We start from the raw sequence: 24,463 nt of genomic DNA, 5'->3' as shown, positions 1-24,463 counted from the left end.
CATTAGCAACTTTATGCTTAGCTTTATTTATGAAGATAGAGCCAGTTCTCATGAATGTCACGACCCAAACCGATGGGCCGCGATGGGCACCCGGTGTCTTACTCAACCCAGTACCAACGTAACGTATCTTTATTATTACATCATCATATACACGTGACATACGGGCCTAATAGGCCAACATGATCATTAATAAACTCAAAACATAGGCCGACAAGGCCGTACAATCTTTCATATACATGACATCTGTCAACAAGCCTCTAAGAATATATAATTGTCTTAAAGGTCGTGACAGAGTCCCGCCATACCAAATAATATACATCTAAATCATACTGACCAAACAAGCAACTTCGGAGCAAATGGAGTGCACTGACATCTTCCGCTGAGCTGATTGCCTACTTGGAGGACTCTCGACCTGTCTATCGAGACCTGCGGGTATGAAACGCAGCGTCCCCAGGCAAAAGGGACGTCAGTATAAATAATATACCGAGTATGTAAGGAATAAAAACCAGTAAATAATAAATATGAGAGATACATGGAGTAAAAGACTAGACATGTACGTCTGCATAACTTTGTGAACCATTTCATTTTTATAATGTCATGCATATGCGTATAAATGTCATACCAGGCACAGTTATATGCGTTCATAACATCATCAAGCCTCTGAGGGCATTCCATCATATCAATTCGGCCATTGTGGGCAATTCATCAATGTATACCAGCTGATCAAGTGGTGGTGCATATATAACGCCGTAATCTTTTCCATATCCCATATACATATATATATATACATATATATACGCGTATATAACTGGTCATGGGTCAATGTGCATGTATATATGCATATGAAATACGTTAATAAGATTTTCCAAAATGTCATAAAAATAATATACTTGTCGGATAAACTTAATCAAATACGTATTTTTCTGAGACCCATGAACAGAAGATATAATAATAATTCACATGGGGAATGAATAATATAGACACCCCTAATACTTCTATGAATAGAGTCATTTATGAAAATTATGCGTTTACTCATTTCGTTTGTATCGTATTGATCATGCCAAAAGAAAGAAGGGATAGCTTTTAACATACCTGAACCGATTCTCTTGACAATCCTTCCAACACACGTCATTTGCGACAACTCACGTAACGCCGGATCGAAGTAGGGAAAAATTCATATGATATTCTTGAGAAAGATTGCATCATACTCCCTTAGAATCGCGAAATCCCGTTGCTATAATATTACGTAGTCTCGTATGATTTTTGTAGCAAAATCACGTTGCCAATATTTTGAATAAGTTGTTGAATCTTTCCTTTGAATTGCAAAACAAATATCACGCTGCCAAGATGAACTTTGTCTTTGAACTATTGTTGAAGATACTATCTTGCATATGTGACTTACTTTCGTGACTTATGTTTGTAACATACAAACACTTACGTTTGAATGCATATAAGAATGGATATTTGACTTCTATTTCTTAAGGATGGATATGACTTCATGTCATATGTGTCTTTCCTTTATTAAAATGGAACTGACTCATATTGTTAAGACTTGCCACATAACATAGTGACTTATGAGTCACAACTCTTGAATTGGTTTGCTGCCACGTGATGATCTTATCCAATAATTAATCACCAATTATCTTAATTTATTGTTAATCTCCCATTAAAATCAATAATTATCCACTTATTCACATAATTAAGAATTATCTCAAATTACTTAAAATACTACTTACTTTTAACACACTTTATACACCTTACTATCACGGCCATGTGGTACCTTGTATGGTACTAGTCCATAAATACCGGGTATTTTAGCTCGGGCCGTATTTTACCTCAAAATGACAAACTTCAACGAAATTCATTTTCTTCAATTCGCTTACTCCCCTCACCTTCACGAATTAACTTATCACTTGTTTGAAATAGCGTAGTACTTATAATCCCAAAATAAATCTCATTCCCGAACTTACGTCGATTAACTTACGATGAAACTTCAACGTACGAAAATGCGGGATGTAACATCTCATTTCCGAGATTTCATTAATTTATTTATGGCGTACTTTCACGTACGAAAATATGGGGTGTAACATCATTTCCCCCGTTGGAACATTCGTCCTTAAATGTTGACTGATGTACTTATCATTCTCATAACGCATAGCTCTTGAGAATACTCTAGTACTCCTCTTGCCATCTAGGAGACTGTTCTGTGAATGAATCCCTAAGCCCAGGGCATTTCCCCTTTAAGCCTCTTTCTCACACCATGACTTGTGGTCGTAATTCTTCCAATCTCGTAACTCTTGCTACCTTCTGTCATGCCGCCTGTACGACTTTTTCCTTGTAAGTACGCCTATGCGACTCTTCTCTCCTTTTTCCTCCGGCTTTTAGCCAATCTCTAGACCTCACTTGTAAATATATACAGAGCTTGATAAGATGTCCCTCTGGGCATCTATGGGTATACTGAAGTCCTTCGCTTGGTACTTTGTTGAACTTACGAATATTGTTATACCTTATTTCATAGATCCGTTTATCCATCCGTATGAATTTACTGCCATAACTCTTACTTTGATTTATCGTTACTAAGGTCTGCTACCAAACTCCAGGTTACTCTCGTTGCTTATCCTATATGCATAAATCTAAGTCCTTTAATGCCTCTTCATTACTTTTCATATTAAGAATGATGGTCTAATCTCATCTCATACTTTGTAACTTTTATCCATCCATTGTTGGTTCACCTTAATACCGATAACTTGACTTCTTATGTAATACTGCCGCTAGGGCTTACGTCTCATTGGGGAACATCTTAAATTATTAGACTAATCCACCTGGGGGCGATACCATGCTTCCATGACCGTATTTCATAGCATCCCAATGTGATTCACATTACATGGGTATTTTAATCCTGTACAATTCATCAAATCATTACTCAATCGAAGGCCCAATCGTCATCCTTTATCTATCACAATTATATCCTCATTGTACTATCAGGGCGGTATTCCATCTCTTCTAAATGTCATTAGTCTTAGACTTCTTTGAGTTCAGTCAGGCTATATTGCGCTTTCTATAACTTAGAAAAAAATCATCAACTCTCTTATTTTCATGGGCTTAATCCTGAGGACTTATCCATTCTCGTCACCTTCTCACTCGCCTTTTCTTATCCTTATTCCTGTCTTCCTAAAACCTTGTCGCTTTACCATACTTTAGCTTGCGACCTACACATATCTAGTTATACTACTCGCAACCTTCTTTTAACTTGCTTGCACCATAGATTTCCTTGTGTTATTTTGGAACATCAAGTGAGACATCACAAAGTCTCAAACTCTTCTTTATTCTCTTAACTAGGCCTCTTGGTACCTAGAAACCATAGGCTGGAAGATATATGCAACTGACGATGCCGCTATCATTCTTGGATACTGAATCCCAACGCTTCTAGCCCTCTTTCTGAAGTATAGATTATTCACAACCTTCTGCACCTGAGTATCTCGTACGTTGTTCACCTTTACCTTACTTACCTTAAAATCTCGCATTACATCTTCTATCTCTTTCATGACCTCCTTTCCACATAGGTATAATTCACATCCACAACTTGAAGCTCTATTATAATACTTGCACCTCTGGTGCATACACAATCCGGTGGGAGCTTCATACTGACTTCTTATAAGGCTGGCACTTTGTTTTTAACTTGCTTTATCATAGAGCCGTTATAGAATATGGTTATTGTACCATCTCTCTTGTACCTCTGATATTAAGAGTGATTGTGCAATGTTCTCAATCATGATTTTTATAATTTTTCTGGGTCCAATAATCAGATTCCTGATTTACTTAGTTAATGTAACTCTTTAGTTTCCTCTTCCCTCTAAGCAACCTTTATGTAGGCTTAAGCTATCTTCTAATATGCGTCTCATGGTATTAGTTATTACTTTAGCCCTTCATGGACGTTATGGAATATCCACGATACAATCTTCTAACAATTCAATCCTTTGTCTATGACCTGGGCTCAATTCTTTCTTTTAACTTATACCGGGATCTTCTACGGTTGTATGATTGTCAACATATATGCTGCATGGATAATATTCCGAAATCTTGAGTGCATTCATAATGTAACTAACTCTGGATTATTAATCGGATAATTCCTTTTGTTCCTTCTCAACTTTCTTTAAACGTAGGAAATTTCTTTTTCTAGTCTTTCTGCCCCCTTGTTGCGTGCATACTTAGCTTACCTTAGTGCCCACACATATTGGAATTCCATACAACTCATATGATCTTAAACATCACTCATGATTTTACTTCCCGTTCATTAGCCACGGTAGGTGCCATTTTCTTATGGAGTGCATACAATGTTGTTTGTGAGACTGTTGTTATAAGGCCATTCCCTCTTTTAGGTCACTGAGCTTAGGTTGAAGCCTTATTCCTTATTTCCTCAGCCAGTCTTTCATTGTAGTACTTTAGGGAGGATCCTCTGACTCTTGTAAAGCTGCAAGCTTATTACATCATATACCCGATAGAATTTTCGATGTTCTTCCTCGCCTATAACTATCCGCAATTACTTACCTCCAAGCCCTTGCGCTCGTAGGGTTGCTCCTGAATTGAAGTTTTGACAGTCTTCCCAATGGCACTCTCTTTTAATTCTGTAACACTCATACGACACCTTTAACTACCCCAACTTCTATCTGAATATTTCTCAAGTATTACAATGTCATATCTGCGAGACTGAATTTCCCATGTTGGGGTTCACTATGTTTATCTTGCACGATCTGTTGATTTGTTTGTATCCTCTTGTCTAGCCATAACTAGGCTCTTCCTGAATCAACTACTAACTATTCATTGGCTCATTCTCATATCAATAACATCTCAGGCAGGAACCCTTACCTCCTCTCCTTGACGTCGTGTTTGCATAATGTTCTGGAATCGTAGCATATCTGTAGGATTTGAATAAGTACAATCTTATCCCTTTCTCATTCTTATCACATTCTTCCTTTATTAATCCATAGTTACTAGAACCACTTAATTCTGACTTAATGCCACATCACTCCATATTCTCCCCTTTAAGGGAGTACTAGGAGTTAGAGCCACGAGGATCTACCTATAGATATTTTACCTCTTCATTTTTGGCGTCTTTTCAAATCATCGATGACCCTTAATCGCCTTGCGGCAATCCTTCTGTATCAAGGATAATAAAATTCCTTATCTGCGAGGGTGACACTTAGTATAACTGGCACATACAGTCCCTTAAGCTTAACTTTGCTCACATTGCTTGCTTTAGGGAAGCGTATTCCTGAATGACCATTCTCTGAATTTCTCATGAATCTTCTTATGTTATCCACTCTATTATCGCCGGAACGAAATCTGAAATTCTCATGATGCTGACTATTACCCAATCACTCAGTCCCTTATTCATGTTTAGTTTATCTTGTTCACTAGTCCATACTGATTTCTATTATTCTGGGGTCTAACTTTTCCTTCCAGTAGTTGCGTTGGAGTCACAAACTTATTTCTCGAAATGAGAAAATGACTTTATGGCCTATACTCTTTGTTGTCTCAAGGTCTGTCATCTCTTGTCTTTTCCTTCACTTGACTATAGACTCTGTAATACTATCATCTTTTGATCTACCGTTGTCATCCATGTATCATATCTTACTCATAATGCTCTATTAACTCTTTTCTTATTTTTCGCTAATATTTATGTCTATCACTTTATTCTGAAAATTCAAACAAGACATTCTTTCGCTTTTAGCTCCCCTTTGCTCCATCTAGTGGCTCTTCGGGTTGCTTAACTTTCTCGCTCTACTAGGGGACGCGAGCCACACTAAGGTAATATTTATCCCTTCCAGGCTTTCAGTGCCTATCTTCTGAATTGTTTTGATCATGCTAGTATTCACATCTAATTGTAATATTCTAGAGTGCACCATCTGGGTGCCTCACACGGAGATCTATTAGTATATTTGTAATATCTTTCGGAAATGTCAACTAACACAAACAATTCATTCACCATTTTGGGTTACTCTAACCCCAGCCGGATCCTGATATCCCGTCCTTTTCTTAAACTACACTTGTTAGCCCCCAATAGGGTATAACTGAGATGGGTGTGGTCAATTATACATACCTCTGTTATTGTTGAAGGTAACCCAAAAGGCTTATATTCCTCTTCCTGGATTGTAAATACTGATAATCTTCATTAACTGGGCGCCTCCTACCCTTCTTCATCTTGCTTCTTTTACTTGTTGAAACTTGTATCTACCTTCTGAATCTCTCATTGCTTTTCACCATAGGGGTGGATAGATATCCTTGCCTTAAGGCTCCTAATCAAGAGGCTTACACGTCTTAGTACACATATGATCTACTGAAGACCTTATATTTACTCATCATAAACATCATGTAAATCGAGTCCCTCTGACTCAACTATTCCACAACCACATTTAATCTCTTACCAACTGTAGGTATCATCTTATCACGAATGAAATAGAAGCTAGGAGTTTGAATTCTTATAAGCGAGCTCTACCACACGATCTAGAGTAAGAAGAAAGAGTGACAGTCCTAAATGCCCTGTAGCATCCTGCTTATAAGTGTGGTGTACGACACACCCATAAACAAGACTCTACTAGACACGACCTGTAGACTCCCTATGACAGAACTGCTCTGATACCACTTTTGTCACGACCCAAATCGATGGGCCGCGACAGGCACCCGGTGCCTTACTCAACCGAGTACCAACGTAACTTATATTTCTTATTACATCATCATATACACGTGATATACGGGCCTAATAGGCCAACATGATCATTAATAAACTCAAAACATAGGCTGATAAGGCCGTACGATCTTTCATATACATGACACCTGTCTACAAGCCTCTAAGAATATATAATTGTCATAAAGGTCGGGACAGAGTCCCGCCATACCAAACAATACACATCTAAATCATACTGACCAAACAAGCAACTCTGGAGCAAATGGAGTGCACCGACATCTTCCGCTGAGTTGATCGCCTACTTGGAGGACTCTCGACTTGTCTATCGAGACCTGCGGACATGAAATGCAGCATCCCTAGGCAAAAAGGACGTTAGTACAAATAATGTACCGAGTATGTAAGGAATGAAAATAATATGCATGTCGGATAAACTTTATCAAATACGTATTTTTCTGATACCCGTGAACAGAAGATATAATAATAATTCACATGGGGAATCAATAATATAGACACCCTTAATACTTATATGAATAGAGTCATTTATGAAAATTGTGCGTTTACTCGTTTCGTTTGTATTGTATTAATCATGCCAAAAGAAAGAAGAGATAGCCTTAACATACCTGAACCGATTCTCTTGACAATCCTTCCAACACACGTCTTTTGCGATAACTCACGTAACGGCGGATCGAAGTAGGGAAAAATCCATATGATATTTTTGAGAAAGGTTGCACCGTACTCCCTTAGAAACGCGAAATCTCGTTGCTATAACATTACGTAGTCTTGTATGATTTTTGTAGAAAAATCACGTTGCCAATATTTTGAATAAGTTGCTGAATCTTTCCATTGAATTGCAAAACAAATACCACGCTGCCAAGATGAAATTTGTCTTTGAACTATTGTTGAAGATACTATTTTGCATATGTGACTTACTTTCGTGACTTATGTTTGTAACATACAAACACTTACGTTTGAATGAATACAAGAATGAATATTTGACTTCTGTTTCTTAAGGATGGATATGACTTCATGTCATATGTGTCTTTCCTTTATTAAAATGAAAATGACTCATATTGTTAAGACTTTCCACATAACATAGTGACTTATGAGTCACAACTCTTGGATTGGTTTGCTGCCACGTGATGATCTTATCCAATAATTAACCACCAATTATCTTAATTTATTGTTAATCTCCCACTAAAATTAATAATTATTCACTTATCCATATAATTAAGAATTATCTCAAATTACTTAAAATACTACTTACTTTTAACACACTTTATACACCTTACTATCACGGTCATGTGGTACCTTGTATGGAACTAATCCATAAATACCGGGTATTTTAGCTCGGGCCGTATTTTACCTCAAAATGACAAACTTTGACGAAATTCATTTTCTTCGATTCGCTTACCCTCTCACCTTCACGAATTAACTTATCACTTGTTTGAAATAGCGTAGTACTTATAATCCCAAAATAAATCTTATTCCCGAACTTACGTCGATTAACTTACGATGAAACTTCAACGTACGAAAATGTGGGATGTAACATCTCATTTCCGAGATTTCATTAATTTATTTATGGCGTACTTTCACGTACGAAAATATGGGGTGTAACAATAAAGAATATGCAGGATGGTATCTTGAGGATCCTTTGTTTCAAGACAAGATAAAAGAAGTTAAGGCAGGAAGAACTTCAGGATTCAACATCCAAGATGGGCTGCTATTCAAGGATGGAAGCTTGTGTGTTCCTAGAGCTGCAGAATGAATAAATTGGATGAGAGAAGCTAATACATCTAAAGTTGCCGGACATTTTGGAGAAACAAAGCCGTTGTTGAATCTTAAATGTTATGTATATTGGTCGGGTATGCAGGAAGATGTCAGACGATTTATAAATGGATGTGGATTATGTAGTGTCTCAAAGCCTGCTAACAGAAAGTTGGGATTGTACACTCCACTACCAGTTCCTACTCGACCCTTGGGAAAGCATTTCTATGGACTTTTTGGGAGGTCTTCCAAAGACTCGACGTGGTAACGATTACCTATATGTAGTCGTTGACAGATTCTCTAAGATAGTGGTACTTATTCCATGCAAGAAAACTGTTACTGGAGTGGAGGCAGCAAAGTTGTTCTTTGAAAATATGTAGAAGATTTTTGGGTTGCCTAATTCAATCATATCAGATTGTGATACTCGGTTCTTGAGCAAATTCTGGAGCACTGTATGGGAGTTAATGGATACTAAGTTAAAACGGAGCACCGCTTTCCATCCACAAATGGATGGTCAGACATAAGTGGTTAACCGGACGTTGGTTCATCTCTTGCGCGGATACAACTTACGCCACCCAAAAACTTGGAAAGAGAGCATACCATTTTTATAGTTTGCCATCAACCACATAATTCATGGTTCAACAAACAAGGGCCCAGCAGAAGTTTGCCTTGGATTCTTACCACAAAGTCCATTTGATTTGGAGTTTACGGTTAAAGTATCTTCACAAGATGGCAAATATGAGGCTGACGTACTCAAGGCTCAACGATTCATTGATCATATCCGACGAGTGCATCAGGTAGTGGAATAACAACTTTTCAAATCACAATAAAAATATAAGGAGCGATAAGATAAGCATCGAATACAGGGAGATTTCCAGGAAGGTGACTTGGTTTGGCTTCACCTAGGGAAAGAAAGGTTGAAAGGTGAAGGCAAAAATCTCAAGCCTATCAGGTATGGTCCCTTTCGGATTTTAAGAAAAATTGGAGATAATATTGTCCAACTGGAATTGCCTGCTATATGCAAATGTATTCAGTTATGAATGTTGATAAATTAAAGTTGTTTGAACCATCGTTGCTTGATGATGAAACAACTGACATGCTTCCTAAAATTGAAGATTTGGGTATGGGTAAGGAATTTGCTCTTCCAGAGGAACTATATTGGAAAAGAAAATCATCACTACCAAGCGTGGTAACCGAGAATTGTATCGCATCGGAGTAAAGGGTCAACACCCCAAGGCAGCTAAATTAGGGGTGGGCGTTCGGCACTTCGGTACGGTATTTAATAACTACGATTCAGTAGTTCGGTATTCGGTATATCAATTGTGCATACCAAATACCGTACCAAAGTAGTTCGGTATGGTTTAGTATTTTCTTATTTGGTTCGGTACGATTTTGGTACAGTTTCGGTTCATACCAAAGTCTTTCAAACCTCCCAAGATAATACCTAACGTCTCTTCTTCTGATAATTCAACCTCTTTGTGCACATAAATATATTTTTTCTTCTGCTTTGATTTCATCAAGAGCTGCTTTGACTCAAAGGCAAACTTAAAAAAAGATATACAAAAGGGGAAGAAAAACAAAATTGCCTATTGCCGTAAGTCTCTAAGCCTAAGGGAGGTCGTTGGGCGCTAAGGGGTTAGGTGGCTTGGGGTGTTGGGCTTAGGTTTATTGGGATGAAAAACAGAAATAGAGATAAAGGTAGACTTAGACTTAAAATTTTCGGAATTTCGGTATACCGAAATATCAAAAACTCAATACTGAATACCGTACCGAAATACCGTAATATCTATACCGAAGTATACCGAAATACCGAAAAAATCGATACCAAAATATCAAATTAATTCGGTTTAGTTCGAAATTCGGTTCTTCGAATTTTATGCCCACCCCTAAGCTAAATGGTTCCCAAAAGAAACTGGATAAAAACAGTTTCCTCATCTTCAGTTATAAAGAACAAACAGGAGCTGGTTCTTCAGAGTGAAAGGGAGTCATGATCAAGGATGATCTAGTATCCATGTTCTATTTTTTTTAACTATTAGTTGCTGTATTTTTTTTACTGTTAGTTGTTCAGATTTTGGTAGAAATAAATCTGGTGGTAGAACAGGTCTTCAGCAACCAAAAATCTAGGTAACATACATTTAAAAAGCTCCTGATTTTTAGGAACAGAATTAGACCCTAAGTAGTATATAAAAAGATCTGTGTAGCTGCTTGAAAAACACACAGGGAGAGATGTATTTTGATATGTAACTCCTCTCAATTTCTACTATAAAAGGTCTTTCAGTTTGAGTTTCATTGTCTTTTCTCTTCTTCTTTCCCTGATGTTTTGATTAAACTATAGAACTATTGTGTTCATTGAACACTCCTCACATAAGCAGATCAGTAGTTGTACCCAGTGCAGCGTCATTGGAAGATGTCGTTAAGGAATTCCACGGGTGGGTGATCTCCTATGAGCATATTAGCAGTTGCGTGATTCTGATGAAGTTTCTGCGAATAGTTCTACTTACTACCCAGTAGAAGGTCAAATATGCGATTGTGGCGGATAATTCGGAATGTTCAGGAGAAGTTTGACCAAAGACTTCGAGGAATTTTGCGGGTTAACGGTGCGAGATCATGGTAATTTAGAAGGAGAAATCGTTGTGGGATCTACATTATGTGATGGTAGCTTAAAGCTAAGTAGGGGAGCCCATCGTCTACGATTGGATCACATGGTTGTCTGCTTGTGCGGTTTATGGTTATCGATACATTGGTAGGTTATTATGACTAAAACAAATGTGTGTTATACTTTGCCTTATTGATTGAGGTGCAGGTTTTGGGAAGACTCAAGGTTTATGCTTCTTATGTATGTGATGTACAAGGAAAAGAATTCATCTAGTTGCTTCTTTGGGAGTGTTCATGTGCCAGTAGAGTATTGGAGTTTGATTATACTCGGGACCAGGTCAGAGTGGGTGACTCCCAATAGTGGTTCTAATGGGTTCAAGGATGTAAGCGCGGTGTCTAAGGATTTTGGGTCCGTTATGTGGTTAAAGATCAAGTCTTTGTAGTGGGTATTGAGACAATGTGATATCGTGATATGGGTCACTCGGGATTAGTGCGATTTTGGTTCGTTACGTTTTTGAATGGAGCTATTATTATTATTATTTCTAAGGTAAGTCGAGAGTAAATTGAAAAAAGTTGGGTTGGTTAGTAATGGTTGAATCGACATGATTATGGCAATGATCAGTTCCTTCGGTGTGTGAAGTTATACGTGTGGTTGTACGTACGGGCTTGGCAGCCACCATAACTTGATTGAATTAGGAGATATTTGATTCAAATGGACTTGTTGTGTAAATGGATTTCGGAAGAGTCATGATGGTTTAGACCACAACTTGAGGTATGTATTTTCTGCGGTTTGGGAATTCAATTGCGTGTTGCAATGGTCCTTCCAAAGTAAGTTAAGCGAAAGGAATCTAACCAATAAAGTATTTATTCTACTAGTAGTTCAGGGGTTATGATGAATTCTTGCACTCTCGTGTAGCGGTGCAAAAGGTGTAGTGAGCGGCATGGGACTTGGAAGTTGAGGATCAAGGTTTCGGTTCAGTGTTGACAAGAATGTCATGAGCTCGGATGAGCAGGGAAGAATTCAGGTGTTTAGAGTAAGCTTGCATTTTCTTTAGTGTCACCTGAGAACGGTGTCCTGTGTAACAAGCTCTGTGTATTGAATTGCGGACTCTTGGTTGGCTTTACAAAACTAATACGGTTGATGGTGTGAAGGTTCATACTTTACTACTTTGTGCGAAACGTCGTGGGAGCATAACACACGGAGAAATTGGTATAGGTGTGACATGATAGTCACTTGATTGTTAAGGATTGAAACCAATTATGGAGATTTTTGGTAATATCGCTAATGTGAGGGTTTATGCGTGAGAAGCGTTCTATTCCTTGGGTTGTGGACTGTGTGAGTTTGTTTCGGATTTGATGGTTATTCTTGTGTGTCATGGAAAATGTTATTGTGGATCCTTGAAAGGTTATTAGCCTAGTATGGTATCATCAAAATCGGTTTGAGGTCCGTGGATGGGTCTAATATGAATGTGTGCTCTACATCATGTCGGATGTGTTCATTCAGCATAGAGTTGCTTATGGAAGAGTCTTAGGACATTTAATGTTAGTCCCGTCGTCATTTATTCCATGTAATACTCTATTGTGTCATGTGAGTTGTGCAACGGCTTGACTATCCGCACATGTGTTGAGATCACGTGTAGCTTGTGGTATTATATGAGCATGATGGCTCTCGAGGTGCAGGTAATTTATCGCACCTTAGTTATGCTTGGGTTTCGTAGCGTATGGCGCTATCCGTCTCCTCAGGATTTGTATTATGCACTTGGCGTGCTTGTGGCCGATAATGGGGTATTTCGTAAGTATAAGCATTACGGCTTGATGTGTGTTTTCTTCTTGATTGTTATGTGTGGATCGGGTGGTACGCCGCCACGGGTATATTATTTGGATAGGGCGGCATGCCGCCAGGGGTATGTTGTGTGAATCGGGTTGCACACCACAACCGTGTCATGTTGGATCGGGTTGCATGCCGCAACAGTGAGATGTCGAGCATAGTTCCTTACACTTATCTTGTGTGCCTTGTTTTTCATCTCTGAGAAAGGTTCATAGCGTCTCTTCGGTCATTTTATTCGTTACGCGGGCTTGGTAGTTCTTTTCTAGAGTTCATTCCTCTTTATGTGTCACATTCGAGTTTGTAGCTTGTTGGCGCGTTGATGGCGTCATATGAGATTTTTGGCAGTGTTTGAGATGGCTTATTACCTGAGCAACTTGTACTGGGTGAGACGAGATTATTGGACCTGGGATCAGTGTGATCAGAGTTATGAAGGGTATATTAAAGAGCAAATATCGTTATTCGGTTCAGAACAAGGTAATGGTTCCTGTCAGGAGGATAGACTCCATGATTTATTGATTTGGTTAGAAGGTTGTGAGTTTCTACATATCTCTTCCGTCGTGGCGGTATCGCGAGAGTTGGAACATGCTTATATGTGTTACGAGGTATACTACGGGCTTCGGGTCAGTGAAATTTCAGCTGTTGTGCTTGGAGGAGGTTGCCTTGGGCAAATGATTTATGTGGCGCATTGTGTGATGTCAGCATGGTTGCATGATCATGTGTGGATTCAGCATGTGGAGATTTATACGGTGTTCAAATGTTAGAATCAGGTCTTGTAAAGAAATTCGAAAGTTGGAATTTGGTTCTAAAGCTTGTTAGCTAAGGTTATAGGGAGGATCTTAAGTCTGGCTCGAGAAAATATGCTCAACTAGGTTGTGGTGTCACGGGCAGGTGCAAGAGGTGTTAAACAGTAATTTTGGACAACTCCGGAGCAATTCGTAGCACGTTCGGGGACGAACGTATGTTTAAGTGGGGGAGAATGTAACGATCCGACCAGTCATTTTGAGCTCTAGCGCATCATTCAGACGTTTGAGGCCTTGAATACCTTCACTTCAGGTATTATGACTTGTACATATGGTCGGAGTTGAATTTTGGGAAGTTCGGAGTCGATTTGGAAAGAAAATTTTAATTTCGGAAGCTTTAAGTTGAAAGAATTGACTAAGGTTTAACTTTTGAGTAAACGACTTCGGAATCGGGATTTAAAGGCTCCTATAGGTTCGTATAATGATTTCGGACTTGAGCGTATATTCGTGTTAAGTATCGGGTGGCCCGAGAGCATTTCGGCACTTATTATGGAAAGTTAACATTTTGAAAGTTAAAGAATTCCTTAAGTTTGATTTGAAGTGGACTTTAGTGTTATCGATGTCTGTTTAAGGTTCCAAGCCTTGGAATAGGTTCGTATCGTGATTTGTGACTTGTAAGCAAAGTTTGGCGTCATTCCAGAATGTTTTGGTATGGTTCGGACGCGTTCGTCGAAGTTTGAAAGTTTGAAAGTTTAAAGAAGGATTTCGATCGTCGATTCATAGTTTCGATATTGTTTGGCGTGATTTGAGGCCTCTATTAAGTCCATGTCGTATTTTGGGATGTGTTGGTATGTTTGGACGGGGTCCCGGGGGCCCCGAGTGCGGATCGGATCGAAAACGGATCGAGTTTGGGCTTGGGAGAAGTGATGAGGCAGCTGGGATCTGGTGCAATCGCACCTGCGTGGAAAGGGTCGCGGGTGCGAGCCCGCAGAAGCGGCGTCGTGGTCGCAGAAGCGGCATTTGGACTGAGTTGGGATGGCCGCAAAGGCGAGGATATTTCCGCATTTACAGGCTCGCAGATGCGGCGAATGATCCGCAGAAGCGGAATGCGAGCTGGGCAGCTGGGGTCGCAGAAGAGGACGATCTCCGCATGTGCGGGAGCGCAGGAGCGTGAGGTGGACCGCAGAAGCGGTCACGCAGGAGCGTGATTATTTTCCACAGATGCGGATATACCTGGCCTTAGAGGGAACCGCACATGCGATGGATTTGTCCACAGGTGCGACATTTGGGCTGCAGGTGCAAAGGTCAGGCTGGGCAGTGTGATTTTTTTAAAGACGAGGGTTTGGCCCATTTTCACCTCATTTTTTCCATGGGAGCTGACTTTGGGGCGATTTTTGGAGTGCCATTTCCATCATCAATCCTGAGGTAAGTGATTTATACACATTGTGAGCTAAATACATGGATTATGTATGGATTGAAGCAAGAAAACTAATAGAAATTGTGGGGGTTTAGTAGAAAACCTAGAAATTTATATTTTTGAATTTTGACCACGAAATTGGACATGAAATTTGGAATAAAATTATATATTTGAGTTCGTGGTGTTATGGTAAAGTTTATCTTCGAAAATTTTCGAAATCCGGGCACATGGGCCCGAGGGTTGCCTTTATTGACTTTTAGAGTGAAATTGGGGATTGTTGTGAATTGATTAATTATAAGCATTAGAGTATATTTTGATTCAGTTGCACATTGTTTGACTAGTTACGGATCGTTTGGCTTAGAATTGAGGTGTTAGAGAGGCGTTGGAGCCGGTTATGGAACTTCGGAGCGAGGTAAGTCTCTTGTCTAACTTTGTGAGGAAAAAACTACCCCTAGGTGATATTTAGTGTTATGTGCAACTAGTTGTGGGTGCGACGTATGCACGAGGTGACGAGAGTTCGTACATAGCTAAAGCATATTTATGTCTGGGTAGATTTAGGACTTTATCATGTAATATTTGATATGGGTAGTGGCCAACCCATTTTCCTCTCACTTTTCCTTTTTCTCCACTTCCTAAAATAATTCTTAAAAAGGAGACAATCTCCGAACCAGGAGCGGCGACTGGCCATAGGGTTTGACCAGAATACTTCACTAGAAATACCCCTGGTGATGATCTTGCTCCTCTGCTTTCTCTTTTATTTTCTCTCACCTTCCCCGCTCCTTATCTCATCTTCCCCCACCTAAAATAACAAAGGAAACTCCAACAAAGACTACCAGGAATCACATAAAAATCCCTCATTTTCAAACATCATTGTTAAACACTATCTTGTTAGTTTAAACATGTGATTCAAAATGGAAGAAAGAGAGAAATTGCTGGAAGAGAAAATGGAAGAAAAAGAGAAATTGATGGAGGAGACGGGTGGATCCAGTTAATGGGTCAGATATGGGTAATGGTTCAAAATTAAACCTAGTTTGGTTTCTGGGATAAGAGTGCCAAGTGGCCTAGTAAAAAGATGCCAACGTATTAATTTGAAGACTCACTTGGTCTGTCGTTAAACGTATAGGTATTTTTATTAATAAAAATAATATAGTATTAATTTTTGTACCGATAGATGGATGAAAGATAAATATAAACTATTTAGCAAATAATAGGGGTAGTTTAGGCCATTTTTTCGCTAAAAATATATATATATATTTCCAAATAAAGACCAAAATTTGACTATTACCACGCTTTATCATTAACTCCTGAAATTTTGTAAAAACTAAAAATATACAGATAAGGAAAGCCACAATAATACAATTTTTATTTGTAGCACATCCAAAAGACTCAAAAGTTATTGGCAATACAAAATTAAGGTAACAAGTTGAACTCATAAAACTAGTTATGACTGAGATTTTATTCTTCAATCCTCTCCCACAATTTTATCGTAATTCAAACTGATTTCACTCTACAATCACGTAGTAGTATCTCCACTCTTTAAAATGCTACAAACTAGTTTATGGCAAAATGAGAATTAAGATAGAAAATAAGCAACATCTCTACTCTCCAACACAAGGCGAGATATGTAGAAGCTCAAGCTGCCAATGCTCTGATCTTGAGTTGTCTTCTTTTCGTCATCTGTCAAATAGCCATAAAGCAGGCTCACATGTGGCATAAACATTGTATTTCATTATATACATAACGGTAAAAATATAAATATAATAATTCTTAACTGGTAACAGTTTAGCCGATAAAAAAATTGACTAATCCGCCTCCGAATGATAAACCGTTAATTATAAATTTTCAATCCGTTTACCAACCGTTAATCCGATAATCTGATATCAATAAATCAATAACTCCATTTTGAACACCACTAATTACTCGCCTACTTAAAAGCGGATTGAATTATTGTATGGGTCAATCCATATCAGTGTTCTAAAAAGCAAAGGCGTAAGGCGAGGCGTAAGCCTCGAGACATGGGACGCAAGCCCCACATATCTTTATCTTTTAAAATTTATATATTAATAATATAGCATATAACACAAAAATATAAAAAATACATTAAAAGATCAAGAAAACTAAAAAGAATTAAAGAAACTCATAGAAAATAAAATATCTAGTATGTTTACAAGTATAGCCAATGCCATACTATTAAAGCTACCCTGAAATATAAATCAACTATAACATCTTAACTTTCAAATAGTTAAAAATTATAATTTAATTTCTTAAAAAATATTATCAAACTGCATATTATACCTCCCTAAAAATAAATACTCAATAAATTTTATCAATACTATAATTTAAAATATCACTCCTTCATGAATAAATACAAAATTATTTTTAAATAGTAAAATAATAAATGTATGATAATTTTGAGACATAGAACTAAGACATGAAGATCTAGCAAATAAAGATATAAATTTTTTCGGAGAAATATTCAAATGATATTCATTCTCATAATGTGCTCAATTAATAAATATGCAATACAATGGTTCGTTATTTGAGTTATTCAGAATTTTCATATTCCTATATATAAAAAGAACTTTAATTATTTATTTATTAAATAATTTTGGGAATCAACCGTGCTAATTAGTGAATCACATGATTTGCATAGTAATTATTGGGCGAGCTCGAGTGATAGATGCCTTGGGCAAGTTCAAGGCACATAGTCGAACGCTTTGACAGCGTAATCATTACACAACTAAGCCCCACACGCAGTAGGCGTTTGGACATAAGAATTGTAAAATTTAAAAAAATGATGAATTTTTTTTTGTGAAAATGGTATTTGAAATTTAGAGTTGTGTTTAGACATAAATTTTAGTTTGGGTTATTTTTAAAATTTTGTGAGTGATTTGAATGAAAATTTTGAAAAATACCTTTTTGTAATTTTTCAAATTTTCGAATGCAGCTTGAATTGAAAAAATTCGAAAATGTATTTGGAAAAATCTTCAAATTGTATGTCCAAACGGGCCCATAGTCTCCGGACGAGCCGTACGGCGAGTACCAAAAAAGCGAAAAAAGCACGATAGTTCTTCAAAGCTCAACAACCCGTGACCCATCTCTTAGAAAGAAAGGACGACAGGACGAGCAAATCTCAAATTCCCAATCCTTCCTGAAACCCTCGGCTCAGACTGGTCGCCGCTATTCCGTCATCCAACACCGTCGGCAAATTCTCCGGTGAGTCCCTTTCTGCCGTCTCTTTTTCTCTCTCTCTTTTAACCTGTCTCTATGTGGGGTTTCGACTGTTGTAGTTTCTGGTGGTGTCATGGTGTTGTACGACTGTGTGGTACTGAGTTGCTTTAGTGGAGGTCAGGGAAGTCTTGAGAAGGTGGTTCGGGGTAGGATTAGAGTGTATATCTGTCGTGGTCCGTTTGTGTATATACTACTTAATCTTTATAACCGTAGTTGCATATTTCATCTCGATTTGCAGACTAACTTTCCTATTTCTGAGTGAGACTGATGATTTTTGCAACTGCTGCCATTAGTTTCTTGCCTTTTTTTTTTAATAATTATTTGGTTACTAGCGGATATATTTGTCCATCTTATACTGTGTTTCCAGTAGAATGTGTTGATTTGCAGAAACTTTGTATATGTGTCTGCATAAAAGTTATAATCTTTACCAGGTTATTTTTCTCAGCAGTAGTATTTTACATTGACATTGCTATCAAACTCGTTAAATCTAGTTTACCTTATAAAAAAAATTGTCACATCTAATTAACAAGAAGCACATGATGTTTACAGAGATTGCGAGATCAGGTCCTGATTCAGTAACTCCATAATATTCTCTAGAGAAACTACTTAAAATGATTACTTACAACCTGCAAAATAATTGACTTGTAGCAGATAGCATTTACATAGCTCTTTTCCATATAACTAGTGTCAAATACCAGTAGTGAATGCTCCTAGAAATTTTAATGGCCACGATTGATCTCTTCTCCTCCACCCATGTAACATTCTTTTTCTTTCCCCAAACAAAGAATAGCCGCACAGAACCCCAACATAATGAAAAGCTTTCCCTGCTAAATTTTGCACTCCAAATTCGAAACAGATTCACTAGAAAATTCCAAATCTGTTATTCTTTCTTTGAACCCAACAGGTTTTTGGAATGGGTAGACCAAGCTTGTGGAAAATAAAATTGGATGAAAACTTTAAATATGAGTAGTGTAGCAGAGAAGAAAAGATCTTGTGTCCATCTTCCTGTAACTCTTTTCCTCTACAACATTTGCTTCATACTGTCATGAAATTGTTTTAAAGGAAATAAGGTGTAGGGAACTTGGAAACGAAAAGAAGCAAAAGGATTGGGTATGTTTCAACTAAATTGCTCTCTGGAAAAAGCATAATGAATTCTTATTTCAAGCTAGAGACCGAAATGGAACAACATACAGTTTGTTGTGAACAAGTGAGCATATGTTTGGTTTTCTGAGAAAGAGTGTTACATGGTTGGAGGAGAAGAGATGCAATCAGGCCATTAAAATTTTGTAGGGACACGTGGCTTCTATGAAGATGGGTATTGAGCATTACTGGAGCAGTCACTACCGGAGGGGATCCAGAACCGTCAAATACCACTTGGGTCGCTTTCTTAGTGAATGTTTACTCTGAAGGATTTGATTTACTGGACTTTGAATCCAAATTAGTTGAATAGCTTTTTCTTTTTCCCAGATATCATTAAATCCTTAGGATGGAAAAGAAGAAAGTCATGTAATCCCTTCTATCTACGCATGTACCCGTTCCAATCTTATTGTTTTGAAATCTCAACTTTTAGGGCCTGTTTGGTTACAGGGTTAGGGGGTTATCCTAGTATACAATTTGGAAATAAGTTTGTTTAGTATTTTTTGATACTGGTACCAATATATTAAGAAAAGAAAAGCACTAAGGCAGTGCAAAGCCATATGTACAAGGGGGAAAATCAAATCTGATCCACCAAACTTACAAAAAACCTAACATGTCAACCAGGGACTCTGTATTCTCCACATGCCTTTCTTTACACCAAAAACCTAAGTTTGTTTAGTATTTGGTTGTGGGAAATGGGAATTAGCTAAATCAGGATAAAAAATATATCAAAATCATGGGATTATCACATAAAAGGTGAGATTATCCATCCTGGTTACAATCCCACGAGTATAATCTTGGGATAACCTAATTTGAGCCAAATGACTCCTTAAATTTCTTCTCCTCTCCCCTTTCTCCCTTCATGTTATTTTCTTTGGTTTCATAGGATATTGCTTACTGAATTGAGAAAGTATATAGTGTTTGCACAATCATATTGTTGCTCACGGCAAACGTGCGAAGCTGGAGTAGATTGAGTACGTAACCGGTGTCCGATGCTAGAACAAGACAGAGTCATATCACGAGGAGTTAATAAAAGAATAAATAACTAACTGCAACTTATCCCGGTTGATCTCTTGTTTCAGAAATCCATTCATGACCGCTCTTATTCTTTGGACTAACATTATGGAGGTACATAATAAGTTTATCATAGCTTAGAAATAACTATTAAAGAAAATAATATATATTGAACTTAAAAACAATTGGTTTTCATGGCCTTAAACCCACCACCATTTATGAGCAAAAATTAATTGTCCCTTCTATAAAAGTTGTTCAGACCTTTTTATGGCAAACTTGGCCTTCTCATCTAAAGATATTTTGGGGCAAAAAGATGCCAATTGTTTATTTTATTTTGTTATTTTCATTCTTCTTTCTCGTAAGGTTCATTGTATTATTAGTTAGTACCTAGAGAGTATTGGTATACAAAATCGCAACAGTTAGTTACAAGCTTGCTCCCGTCCTGCTGCTTTCTGTCCGTACTTCCCTTGTTATTAAACCCATCTTCTCTTGTCCTGTTGTTGCTCATATAACTGTAAAAAGGTAATAAATGGAACAATACCTCTTAATGTGAAATGAGACATTTCTTTCAAACAAGTTTAAGTACTTTCCAACAAGTTTAAGCGGAGCATCAAAACTTTGGAGAAAATGACACTGCCTAGGAGTAGATTTACAAATTGTCCAATGATGTTAAAAGTGCCTTATATTTTTTACTCATTCTCTGGACATCAAGGGGTTCTTTTTTTACCCTAACTTCTCTGATGATATCGTTGCATTTTCAGTATGACTACTGAGCATTTGGTTCAAATTATAAATAAAGCTTGCTGGAGTCTAGCTAAAAGGAATTGCCTTGGTCTATGAAAGTGAAGAATGAAAGCGAGTCTTAAATGATCTTTGAGTTGTAAATCCAGTACTTGACTTGAAGCTATCTCATAAAAATGTGGCTTTTGTACTCTCTTTAGCTATCTGTTACAATTAGTAATAATTACCTTTAGAATAAGATACAAAATTTCATTTCTTGAAAAAGAGAAATACTCCCTGAATGTTGAGCTCTATCTGAGACCTTTTGATATTTCTGTTGACCTCCTTGTTGATACTCCGTTGATGTCTTTGTTTCCTTAAAAGCAGAAATGGTGATACCTCCGCCAATTAGACCAGACAGAGTGACGAAGTATCTCAAACCGTATGTGCTGAGGATGCACTTCACAAACAAGTATGTAAACGCTCAAGTAGTTCACACGCCAACTGCAACAGTAGCTACTTCTGCAAGCACACAAGAGAAAGGCTTAAGGCTTGCCATGGTAGAAGCAAAAGAAAATACTAGAGATGTTGCTGCAGCTGCAAAAATAGGCAAGTTATTGGGAGAGCGATTGCAGGCTAAAGGTATTCCTGCCATATCTATTTTCTTTAAGAGAGAGCAAAGATACCATGGAAAGGTCAAAGCAGTTATTGATTCGGTGAAAGAAGCAGGCATAGAATTGGTTTGATTTGGAAACACATAACCATTTTCTCTTTTCATGGCCTGCTGGATTTCCTCCCCAAGGCAAAGAATTTATTTGTCTATTGGCTCTGCAAATCCATTTTTTCCTAGTTAAGCGTTTTTTGGACAATTTCTCGTCTCGCTTCTTGCAACTGGAGCAATGTGTGGTTTGCTATGTATAAGATGTCACATTTGGCATTCCCTGTGTTCTGAATCTTATTCCAAGAGCAAGGTCAGCCTCTTTGCCCCCCCCCCCCCCCCCCGGGCCAGTCACATGACTATTCACCAGTAACTATTTTCCTTGTCGAACCTGATAATTATAAATCATATTCATCATTTGCGTAAAGTTGAAGTTAAACTAGGAAGGAAAAGTTGTGGTTTCTGCTTCGGGTTGATAACCTGAACTTGAAAATCAAATTAAGAAACAAAGGGGAATTATGCAACATTATCACATGATACTTCAATTAACGTATAATAACTTATTAGGCTTTCAAATTTAAGGATAGTGATTGCCTGATTGGAAGATGTTTTAATTAAGCAATAGCATGAATGTTATCCCCCAAAATAAAAGAAAAAAAAGGTGCACTAATCAATCGCAGGGAATAGATGAGTCACTATAACTTTAAAATTTGTTGGTGAGTCGTGGAAGATTCGCCATTTACGATATTCTAGATAACTTTTTTCCCAATATTTTTTTAGTTCTGTGAATGGAGTCGCCTTAAGAGCGTTTTACTCACAAAATGAGACTCCACTCCAGATAAGTCTGGTCCCAAAGCCAGTATCCACGAGACCAAAACAATGGCCTTTCTTTGATGATGAGAATCTAGTCAAATTGCAAGAAAAGATGAAAAAGAAAAATAAGAAGATCCATAAAGCTGGTGCCAGAGAGAGACATTGGGGTGACTCATTGCCGTTCTTAACGGTCTATTGGCTGTACAGTCAATTATTAAAGGATCAGTTGGTCACCCAAATAAAAGCAGGGAACGCACAAGCGAGAGCGCTTTTGTTTAACTTTTTTACTTTTTGAAATATAAATTTTTTAGCCAGCGTTTGAACATATATTATGTATGTTATATACAAAAATTATATAAGTTACACTTTTTCGGCTACCAAATATAAATAGTTTCTAACGTATGCTAAAAGTGATAATACCCCCGAGGAAAATACTCTTATTAAAAGCCTTTACTGCTCTTAATTTTTGAATGAACCTTGCCAGACGGGCAATGACTTTCATTTTTAGAGTTAAAAAAGATACAAAGTCAAATCTCTCTATAACAATCTCATTTGTTTCGATATTTATTTGGCTGCTATAGTGAAGTGTTGTTATAGAGGACATATATTATAATATAATACAAAAATTGGTTCGGAAAAAAACTTGACTTTTATAGTGAATGACTGTTATACAGTCAAACCTCTCTATAACAGCCTCATTTGTTCCGAATTTTTTGACTGTTATAGCGAAGTGCTGTTATAGAGAACATATATTATAACATACCAAGAAAATTATTCCTTAAATAACTTGGCTATAGTGAATGGTTATTATATAACGATGTTGTTATAGAAAAGTCTGACGGTAAATTAAATCCACAACGACAGAAAGATTGAAGATTAATATTGGTACTTGTTACACAAAAAAGAAGAGAGAACAGACAAAAGAAATTGCAATTAAGAGAAAATAAGATTAAGTCCATTGCACATATTGTCCGCTTTGACCCAATAGACTTTACAGATTTGTCCCTTGGGCTACGCCATCATCGACCCGAAAAGCACGCGTACTATTCCGATATGGGATTTGCCTTGTGTCATGTCTTATAAAGCTTTTCACTCTCCTCTCTCATTCCGATGTGAGATTTGCCAAACGTGACATGTGAACCTCTTTTTAAAAAACTTGCCAACCTAGAAACTTACAGGTCCTAGGCGTCCTACCCGCCCTCCGTCATGGGGCGTCACAAGAAAACTACTTTTGGCACCATCAAATCGTTAGTATTCGAAAAGTTATAAAAAGCAATTAGTAAATAATTCCTTTAAGATATGTGATGATGTGTTACGCTACTGAATTATTTGAATGTAGGATCCACTGGAGTGGGGAAACATTAGAAAGTATCATACATATATTTATCAACTTTCACTTTCTAATATTTTAACTGCTCCCGCAGACTCCTTTTATCTCTTTTCCCCCAAATGACATATAATTTCAGTCGTTTTCGTTTTCCATCTTCAGAATATGGAGACACAGCTTACTTTATTCTATTACTCCTATTTCAAATGCTTTATTTTTGTGGTTTAGTGAAACAAATACTTTTGAGTTAATTTTTTTTTTTTTTTTTTTTTTGGAACTTATTCGGACCAGATATGTATACCAAACCATACTAATATATATATATATATATATATATATATATATATGGTTAGTGATAAATTGAGGTAAGAATATGTATTAATTAACTGTGATTTAGTGATAGACTTATATCATGTATCCTCGCCGGGTTGATGCAAAACACTAGGTGCAAATAAAGTTTTATGGGAGGGCAGTAGAGACATTAAGCTTTCTGAGCTAGATTGAGCTACAAGGTTTACTGTATGGATTCACTTC

General features: G+C 37.4%; 1 protein-coding gene and 1 long non-coding RNA gene across 3 annotated transcripts; one reads left to right on the top strand and one right to left on the bottom strand.

The window, feature by feature from the left end:
• Positions 1-111: 111 nt before the first annotated feature.
• On the bottom strand, positions 112-7,641 carry LOC138903731 (uncharacterized). Its single transcript, XR_011413105.1, has 3 exons — positions 7,306-7,641; positions 6,926-7,041; positions 112-426 (listed from the first exon to the last, which is right to left on the bottom strand). It is a non-coding gene; the product is annotated as an uncharacterized lncRNA (long non-coding RNA).
• Positions 7,642-9,386: 1,745 nt separating this feature from the next.
• Positions 9,387-22,068, top strand: LOC104096610 (uncharacterized). Of its 2 annotated transcripts, XR_011412793.1 has the most exons (3): positions 9,387-9,401; positions 17,977-18,245; positions 21,519-22,068. XR_011412793.1 is itself a non-coding variant. In XM_009602994.4 (2 exons), the coding sequence occupies exon 2, from the start codon at positions 21,521-21,523 to the stop codon at positions 21,875-21,877; it is 357 nt and encodes a 118-aa protein (XP_009601289.1). In that variant the 5' UTR covers positions 18,042-18,245; positions 21,519-21,520; the 3' UTR covers positions 21,878-22,068. The 2 variants fall into 2 exon arrangements, 1 of the variants encoding a protein (XP_009601289.1); XM_009602994.4 differs by lacking the exon at positions 9,387-9,401 and having other exon boundaries at positions 18,042-18,245.
• The last annotated feature ends 2,395 nt before the right edge of the window (positions 22,069-24,463 follow it).

This window comes from Nicotiana tomentosiformis, chromosome 12 (assembly GCF_000390325.3).
Source record: "Nicotiana tomentosiformis chromosome 12, ASM39032v3, whole genome shotgun sequence".
Classification (NCBI taxonomy): Eukaryota; Viridiplantae; Streptophyta; class Magnoliopsida; order Solanales; family Solanaceae; genus Nicotiana; species Nicotiana tomentosiformis.
The sequence above is the reverse complement of the archived record's forward strand: the minus strand, read 5'-3'. Positions and strand labels throughout refer to the sequence as shown.